General features: G+C 37.3%; 1 protein-coding gene across 1 annotated transcript; it reads left to right on the plus strand.

Annotated features, from left to right (window-relative positions):
- The first annotated feature begins 257 nt into the window (after positions 1-257).
- Positions 258-2,647, plus strand: LOC131635458 (uncharacterized). The gene is made up of 5 exons (XM_058906075.1): positions 258-262; positions 349-487; positions 574-852; positions 940-1,041; positions 1,971-2,647. Exons 1-5 carry the CDS (start codon positions 258-260, stop codon positions 2,331-2,333), a joined length of 888 nt encoding a protein of 295 aa, XP_058762058.1. The 3' UTR covers positions 2,334-2,647.
- The last annotated feature ends 7,197 nt before the right edge of the window (positions 2,648-9,844 follow it).

The following is a 9,844-nucleotide window of genomic DNA, read 5'->3' on the forward strand; positions in this document are numbered from 1 at the left end:
TAAATTGTGGAATACCTTTATGATTGTTTGGGAATTTGGAGGGAAAGTAACTGGAAGGGATTAGGCAGGACAGGGTATGGAAAAGAAGGGTAAAACCTTATTCTTGTTAGCATGTTACAAATTGACAAAAGGACCGAAGGGAAGGAAATTTAGAGTTAGTTTAATTTTGATTATTAATAAAAAAACTTACACCTTTTCCTTCTAAAGTACGAAATTGTAATTTGCTGTATGCTTATTACAATTTTGTTAACTTCCTCATGCTGTATGCTTATTACAATTTTGTTAATAAAAAAACTTACACCTTTTCCTTCTTGAAGCTATAACCTTTTCTTGATTTCTGTTTTACAGGTTAACTCCAAGCGGTTTGGTTGCTGAAGTTATTAGAAAAGTTTTTATAAAACTTTATCGTGGAAACTTCTTGCGGTATAGTGAGCTTAAAGTATACAATAGAAGACATGAGAGAGAGGCATACTTTGAACTTTTTAAAGTAAGACATGTAATTTCTTTTTTACTATAGTATGATAACAATGCATATTATTTACAATTTAATCAACAATCCTTCTTTTTTGGCAGTCTCTTGTTCAGTGGGAGTCGTGTGATGAAAGAAAAATGAAAAATTTGTTTCATAAGGCTTGTGGTAAAAGAATAGCTGATATGTTTGGTAAGATTAGGAAAAAGGCGAAAAAGCCGGACTGGATGGGTGAAAAGGTTTATGCGTATCTTCTTGACGGGTGGAAAAGCGATGAATTCAAAAAGACCTCACAACAAAATAAGACTAATCGAGCGTCAACTAGAGGTGGGGCGGTCCATACTACAGGACGTAAAGCTCATCACGATGTTGCTAAAGAATTGGTGTGTATTCTATATGTAATTAAAATGCGTCTAGATATTTAAATTTGATATTCATTGTAACCATATATATTTTGTCTTTATTTATAGGAGAAGAAGTTACGCCGACCACCAAATCCTGATGAGCTATTCATGGCCACTCACAAAAAGAGGAATGGGCAGTGGGTTGACCGTCGTGCAGAAAAAACACATGTAAGGCCAACCATTCCATATGAATTATATGTGAAGTATTTCCCATATATCTGTCCCACATAATTGCATGTGCCTTAGCTTCCAAACTCATTAAAATGCAACACCTTCAATTAAAAAAGTGTTGGTAGTCTGTCATGAATTAGGTCACCATCCAACAACATGTGTTTAAGATGTCTTGGTCCATAATCACATGCCTTTCCTGGGATAATTTTGAGTGTGGGATATATCTTTTCGCCGTAGTGGATTGTGACGTGGTTGAGATTTTATCCATTGCCTTCAACCCTACTAGTGGTTGCTGCCAGCATCTCTTCCTGTGCACTTTCAGCTCTCGCTCTCATCGAGTGTGAAATTACTTGAAAGCTCATTCTTGTACTTTTGGTATAATTTTTATAAAACAAATCTTGTAATTTCTTCAAACATTTCAGCATAACTTTGACAAAAATATGAAATAGTTAATAGTGGTTTCAAATTTGAATGGCAGCCAAAGGTATACTCCAATTCATCATATGAATCTTTAAATTAATTTGCTGCCAGCATCTCTTTCTGTTAAATGTTGTCTGTGAAATATGTTAAATGTTGTCTGTTAAATGTTGCTATGTTAAATGTTAAATGCTGCCAGCATCTCTTATTGTTTGTTAAATGTATGTCTATTAATTTGCTGCCAGCATCTCTTTGACAAAAATATGTTGTATATCTTGATTCATAGAGTTTTTTCAATCTTTGAATGATTGTTAAATGGTGTGAGTTTCGTTGTGTTGTTTATTTGGTCATTATGATTAGTTTAGATGTATAATTCATGGTGGTTCTGTTAAATGGTGTGAGAGTTTTGTTTGAATTAGGAACTATAATAATGTGGCTGCAGGTGGATTTGAATTATATATGGCTACAGACTGACATGTTTTTCCTGATTATTACTTTGTATTGTACAGGAAGATTATGTGAATCGTTTGACACAAGCCACACAAAATGATCATAATGTGGATGGGTCAGAAAAGATACAATTATGGAAAGAAGCTGCCGGCGGTAAGTCACGAGGCCGGTGTTACGCAACTGGCCTAATGGCGGTTAACGTACAGTATGGAGTGTCTTGCTTGACAGAAGTGACCGTTTCAAACCCGAATAGAGAAGCGGATAGCCAAGCCATCGAGGCGGCTAAAGCTGAGGCTTGTAAAGCACGTGAAGAGGCTGCATTAGCTAATGCACGTGCAGACAAAGCTATAGCCGAGACAGCAGATTTGAAAAGGCAATTTGAAGAATTTCAGAAACAGCTGTGGGCTTTGCAAACGGGTTAGACAGGTCCTTCTCATGGCCATTACGATGATGATAATGATTCATTGGATCTAGAGGAAATGAGTGATGGATGTTGAGTCATATGCATTTTCTTTTTCTTAGTTTTAGAACTTGTTCAAACTATTATGGATTTTAACAAGTTTGATATTTTGTGTTGGTATTTTGATGTAGCAATACTATGGATCGATGGGCACAAGTTTGTTGTATTGTGTCAATATTTTGATGTATTGTGTCAATACTGTGGATGGGCACAAGTTTGGTTTATTGTGTCAATATTTTGATGTATAACTTTGACATCTAAATTAATGTAGCAATATTGGGGATTTACATAAGTTTGTTATTTTGTGTTGAAATTTTGATGAGATAATAATAAATGAATGGATAGTTTGAAATTTTAAACAGGTTTTGATAAATTTCATGTGCCAAATAACTTTGGTGTTAAACAGGTTTAAATTTAAAAAAAAACAAAAAAAAAAAACAAAAAAGATAGCGTCGGCTTGGACCGCCGCTAAAACACGATCTTAGAGTAGCGTTCACCTAGGCCGACGCTAACTAATTTCCCCAAAATTTGTGTCTCTAATAACCGACGCTACAAATGCAATATATTAAAGATATGTAGCGTTCACCAGGGCCGACGCTACCTAATTTCCCCAAATTAGCGTCTCTAATAACCGACGCTACAAATGCAATATATTAAAGATATGTAGCGTTCACCAAAGCCGACGCTGTAATGTAGTGTTGCGTTAGCGTTGTTGAAAACCGACGCTAGCGTTAGCGTCGGCCGGTCGCTATGCTTTGCTTCCACGTTTAGAGCGTCCGCCCCGACACTGACGTTAAACCGACGCTAACACGTAGTAGCGTCGGCTTTTCCCCATTTAGAGAGGGATTTTGGCCGACGCTATAACGCAGTTTTCTTGTAGTGTTTGTCCTATACCATAAATCTATTGTTGTTTGTAATGCCTCTTGACTTTTCTCTTAATGAAATAGCTTTTCCATATATATATATATATATATATATATATATATATATATATATATATATATATATATATATATATATATATATATATATATATATATATATATATATATATATATATATATATATATAAACATCTTCTTTTGTAAAAGTTTGTAACTTTTGATATAGAGTCGATCAAAAACAATCAAAAAATTGTATTTTAAACTTTTTTTTTTCCAAAGAATTCAATGATAATATTTAAGTGTATATAAAAAGTTTGATATAATTTCGATATATCCCTGTTATATTTTTATTTTAAGGTTAAAATAATATTTTTTTTGTAAAAAAAAACAAAATTGAAACTATTCTTACAAATTACATTGTTATTGAAGATTAAATATTCACAATATTTGCATCAGGACTTTTTACGATAATAGAAATTGTTTGGTAGAATCCATATTTTTTTTATTAAATCTAGTGGAAAAGAAGCACAAATCATCTCTCATTTACTACTCTTTTTTTATTTTTTTTAAGTAATGATTGGATAAAAAAAATTTCAGGTACTCAACTCCGAATACAAAAGTTAAAAATGAGGTCGGATAAAAGAGAAATTACAAACCAAATGAGACTTAAACTAAATAATTCAAAAAAGCCAAAACTCGTATACATTTGGTATAGGTAATTTCACCTACAAAAGACCACTTCCAAGCCCACTATTTAGTGTTCCAGACGATATCCGATACATCACAAATGCCTTCCTCAAACAAAATCTCATTCCTCGATCTCCAAAGGCTCCAACAAACCTCCATCCAAATAATACCTTCGTTGCCGATTTTGTCCTTCTTCCTTTTAAAAAATCTGAACCAATTTAAAAAACAGCACCACCCATGATTCTCATTGCGATTTTCCATTCCGCGCCAATTGGCTATCTCTCTCCAAACATGCTTCGCTACAAGAAGAGTACCCAAAAGATGATCTAGAGATTCCTCTTCCTCGTTACAATACAAACAGTTTGAGTCGAAATTGAGAATCACATCTCTACGAATTAATTGATCCTTTGTTGCTACACGATTCCAAAAATATTACCACCCAAAAGCCTTAACTCTGAACGAAATGTTAATTTTTCACAGCAACCCAAAAGCTTTCTCTCAAAGAGGTTCTGCCACTTGAACATACGATAAATTAAAGAGAGAATCATAACCGAACTTTGCCAAGTAACCCTTCTCCTCATCAGGGAGCTAGAAAACCAAGTCTTCTTCCTCCCTATCTACAGAAGCTTCGGCCAAAACCGAACAAAACAGATCTTCTTCTCTGAGCGTGCTCTCCAAAACCACAGAACCCTGAGCCCCACTCCCTCCTACCATCTATCCAAAGCCCCGACATTGCCACCATATTCTTTTTAGTAGAAGCCGCTTCGAAAACATCCAAAAACAAATCTTTCAGTGGCCCTTTTCCCACCCAATTCGCATGCCAAAACAGAATGGCAGAACCTTTATCCAACGAAAATGTGCAACATCTCGCAAAAATGTCACCCTGAAGTCTCTTTCCTAAAGAATAAATATCATTCAACCAAGTAGATTTAGAAAAAGCAGAAGAAAAATAATTGGGTCTGCTACCAGACAGAATAGATAAATTTAAATTTCCATACCTAGCCTTCAATACTTTGAACCACAGTGAATAATCCCCCTGCAGAATTCTCCACTTCCATTTCGATAGCAAGGCTACATTGAATTCATCGATTCATTTTAAGCCTAAACCGCCTCTCTTTAATGGTCAACAAATAGAATTCCAACCTATCCAATGTATCCTACTTTTATCCTCCGTCCCACATCATAAAAACATGTTTTGAATCTTGATTATATCTTTGCAAATAGCTACCGGTGCTCTATAGAACGAGAGTTGAAAAACAGAAAATTGCACAATATAGATTTAAGTAAACTGATTATGCCTCCTAAATTAAGATATCTACATGTCCAACTGGAAAGACGCCTCTTCAACTTAGCAATCAACTGACTCCTAGATAAGATGCATCTCGGGTTGGAACCAACCAATATGCCAAGAAAGAAGAAAACTTTCTCTTCGATCCTACAATGTAAGAAATTTGCTGCTGTAAGAAGAAAGTGTTGGATTTGGTTTATTCTGATAAGCTTGCTCTTGTAGAAATTTAATTCAAATCCCGAAACAATTTCGAATCCTCTAAGAACAGATTTGAGAGCCCAACATGTTTCTGTTAGTTGGAGATTTCGGTTGAGGGATATGTTTCTTGAAGAATTAGAGTTCGGAAAATAAAATGGCTTTCGATGGCCATTCTTGAGAATAAATGGTTTTTAAAGGCCATTTCTGAGGATGTTATTTATGATGAAGATGATTGAAATCGAAACTAAATCGAGATAGATCGTCTTTGAGACTTAAGTGTTTTTTGAAATACAAAGATTACTGAAGCTTAGCGTGTTTCGTTGCATTCTCACTAAAGATCACGTTGCCATGTATCGAAAGAGAATTCAGGCGGTAGGATTTGAATTTCGAAATATTCTGTATAACCGAACAAAGACAGATGGCGCCCCAGGGATTCGAAGCGTATGCATGTGAGCAACGTGGCATTTCGTTAGCGTAGGACTGTTAGGGTCGAATTAGTATAAATAAGGGTCTTAGTATCAGGATCCAGTGTGTTCATTTTGTACAAATCACTCACAAATCACTCAAGTATCAAGTGTTAAGAGAAAGAGTTCGCTGAGAAATGTACGTATGACACCACACTTTAATATGTTTGTATTTCTATTTACAGAATCAAATTGTCTTTAAGTTTCTTTTACTTTTCTCCCAGTTTTTTCCTTTAATTCTAGTTTTCTTTTCGATAAGTCTTTACATTATTGCACTTTACATTTCTGTACTTTACGTTCCTGAAAGTTACATTCCTTTATCTTTTCGTCAAAGTTTTTACTTACATTTATAACCAGTTTAAGTCGTGTACATTCTTTGTTAGTTTATCTCGCAAGTTATTTGCATGTTCATACTATAACCAAGTTTCAAAGCAAAAGACCAACAAATATGAGCCAAATTCTCTCGAAAGGCAACTATTTGACTATGTCCTAGGATCAATCTAGTCGATCCTGCGAGTAACCAAAGTATATTTATAGTTTGGAGGACTAGCGGTTGTTTACCAGAAATCACCGTAAACAAATTGGCACGCCCAGTGGGACAGTGTCAAACAGTTTGTCATTAATTTGTTGTTTTGTTTTTGTCTAGAATATATCAAGACCTTGTATGAACCTTAGAAACGGTAAATTAACCAACAGTGCACAACTGATTCCTAAACAAAGGTACAACTAGAAAATGGTCAATTCGACCAGTGGAAGGGGAAATCAAGATCCCCCACAAGGGTCAGGAACAGTAGCAGCAAGTACTACAAATTTTTTGACTTCTACGTCAGAAGCACAGGAGATACCCGCTTCGATAGGGTCTGCGGCCATAGTTAGTTCCCAGGCCATGCCCGAAAATACATCAGTACCAACAGGGACAATCCCAGTTTCCAGTTCGACCACTGTGCCTCACTTCACAGGCACGACAGAAATACCACATTTTACGGCAAATTTCGCAAATCAACAACAAACCCCAAGACCATCGTCATCATCACTCGAGGGTTGGAGACCTGGAAATCCTTATGGGATGTCGTTTTCATATTTGGCAGGATTACATGGTGCAGGACCTACATATACTCAACCTAGTGCGACGACATTTTCGCCTAACGCAAGTTCAGTAGGTCGAAGCGCACAGAATATAGGCCCATCAGGCCAAATGCCTCTCTTAACTACCAATAGTCAAGCAGTATTTAGGCATGAGATGGATGCAAGTAACCACGATATGGTGGGTATTCTTGCTAGAGAAATGGGATCGATTTTTACTCCCTTAGTAGCAAACATTATCAAGACTAACCAGGATAATGTAGAAACATACCAGAAAATATCTTCACAAATAGGTCGTATGGCAGATTTCTTAGGAGTCCCTCAAACATCTACTAGGCGAAGAAATAACCAGTCTACCTATCGAGAATGTGACCCAGTCTTAGAACGGGTTCAAGATGTAGTTCAGCCACCTAGGCAGGTACCCGTCGAAAGAAATCAAGTAATAGATTTAGAAAATCAGAATCGAAGGACCAATACTGGTCAACAAGAATTTCTCCAGGAACAACCTAGGCTAGTTGTAGTGGGCAGGGACGAACATCCAGAAGAAGTATTACACAGGGTTAGGAGAGACAATATGGCGACAGAAAATAACCTAACCTCCATGATAGAAAGAATTATGGTCAATAATGGCCTTAATACTGGACTTCAACGTCCAAATTACACTTCCCCTGTAGCGGAGTATATTATGCAAATGGAATTACCAAGAGGTACCAAAGTACCCAAACTTATGAAATTTTCAGGGGATACTAGTGAATCGACTGGGGAACACATAGCCCGATACTTGACAGAGGCTGGTGATTTAGCAGGCAACGAAAACTTGAGAATTAAATATTTCCCTAGTTCGCTGACAAAAAATGCTTTCACATGGTTTAGCACTTTACCCCCAAATTCCATAGATGCGTGGGCACACTTGGAGAGGTTGTTCCATGAACAATTCTATATGGGCCAAACCAAGATAAGTCTAAAAGAGTTAGCTAGCATTATGAGGAAATTCACGGAACCCATAGATGATTATTTGAATAGGTTCCGTTTGCTGAAATCAAGATGCTTCACAGTTGTTCCAGAACACGAATTAGTCGAAATGGCTGCAGGAGGTCTAGACTATTCAATTAGAAAGAAATTGGATACTCAATATTTGAGAGATATGGCCCAACTGGCAGATAGAGTTCGACAAGTCGAACGATTGAAAGCTGAAAAGACCAGAGCGAACAAGAATTATAAGAAGGAGAGAATGGCATATATTGAGGCTGAAGGCGAAGCCTTCGAAGATTCATACAGTTTCGAAGAGGTCGAAATAGACTTAGCCGAATTAAAAGAAGCACCCCCTTACTCTTGTAAATTGCTCACCCCTTCGAATGGAAAAAATCCTGTCGAGAATGACAAGAGTGATAAATTTCCAAAGAAAACTTACACTTTTGACGTCACTAAATGTGACGAAATCTTTGATTTACTAGTAAAAGATGGCCAAATAATAGTGCCTCCAAATTCCAAAGTTCCTCCATTGGAACAGCGGAAGAAGCAAGGGTTTTGCAAATATCATGGTTTTTTAGGCCATAAAACCTCACAGTGCTTTCTTTTCAGGGATCTAATTCAGAATGCTATCAAGGATGGACATTTGAAGTTCGCTGATAAGGGAAAGAATCACATGAAGTTCGATGCTGATCCCCTGAATGTCGCTGACACCAACTACTTTGAACCAGTTGACATCAATATGGTGGATGTGTCTGAAGCTGACATTGCTGAATGGGAGATGATTTCAACAGGAAAGCAGGCTACTGAGAGCCTAAACAACAATGTAATCTTCAATACTGATGTTGAAGAGTCACTCGAGACAGAAATCACTGAAGATCTTAAAGAGAAAACTAGCGAGGCCACTGAAGACCTCAAAGTGAAACTCCAACAGATAAGGATTTCTAAAGTTCCCTCAGCAGGCGTTAATATGGTGAATGTTGGGTAACCTTTATCTGAAATAGAGGAACTAGAGAAGTGTCTGCTGAAGGAAAGAAACTATGGGAATTCATGGGCAAATGAAAGCTTGAAAGATTATCTCTGGATGTGTCACGAGAAAAATGCTGGACGAATGTTAATATGTCCAAGGTGCTCAATTATGCTGAATCGAAGGGTCCAAGCTAACTATGAAACCAGTTGCTGAAGGTATACCCAAGGCCAGAAGAAAGCTTGGTGAATTTCTTGGTTCGATGTCACAAGGCCAAGATAGAGATAGTTATGTGTCCCAGATGTGGGGCAGTTTATGATAACTTGATGGCAGAGTCCTTCGAAAGAATATTATTCTCTACTGGTTGGGAGATTCAGGGACTCAGCCCCAGCATGTATATGTTCGATTATCGGACACCATCGAGAAGGCCTGATAGCCCTTATCCCAAGGCTCGCAGAGTGACATTCAAACTCCCTGCAGAAGTACCCATGGATAGATGGACACAAGCTGGCGCAGGAAATAATAAGTGGCGAAGTTGGGACCAAGGTGGACGAACTGCCATTGCTTATAGAAAGCAGTTCCAGGCATCAAATCGAGAGACGTACAGACTGGAGAATTACAAAGGAAGGAACCCAATGTCCAGATCTCAATGGAGAAGACACCAAAGAATGAAGAAAGCCCAGAAAGAATACAAGGCAAAGGAGGTTGGAGAGTCCAGCAGCACTAAAGTCCCAATGAAGGGGGCAAGGTCAAGCAAACCTCCGTTAGAACGCAAGTTATTCAGTTCTGAAAATGAGAAAGAAGAAGAAAAGATGCAGTCTATTCCTTGGAAAGAAGATGATAGGATGACTAATGATTTCGATTCAGACGGAGTGTCATCCATAAACTTCAACTGCAATGTGGTGTCTGTTCTTCCTGACGAATTTTACTAAG

This window comes from Vicia villosa, unplaced genomic scaffold (genome assembly GCF_029867415.1).
Source record: "Vicia villosa cultivar HV-30 ecotype Madison, WI unplaced genomic scaffold, Vvil1.0 ctg.001489F_1_1, whole genome shotgun sequence".
Classification (NCBI taxonomy): domain Eukaryota; kingdom Viridiplantae; phylum Streptophyta; class Magnoliopsida; order Fabales; family Fabaceae; genus Vicia; species Vicia villosa.

Bases quoted from the DNA above. Each gene is read 5' to 3' on its own strand.
- LOC131635458 (XM_058906075.1), top strand. The intron at 853-939 runs GTGTGTATTCTA...CTTTATTTATAG, and splicing joins ACGATGTTGCTAAAGAATTG to GAGAAGAAGTTACGCCGACC. The intron at 1,042-1,970 runs GTAAGGCCAACC...TGTATTGTACAG, and splicing joins GTCGTGCAGAAAAAACACAT to GAAGATTATGTGAATCGTTT.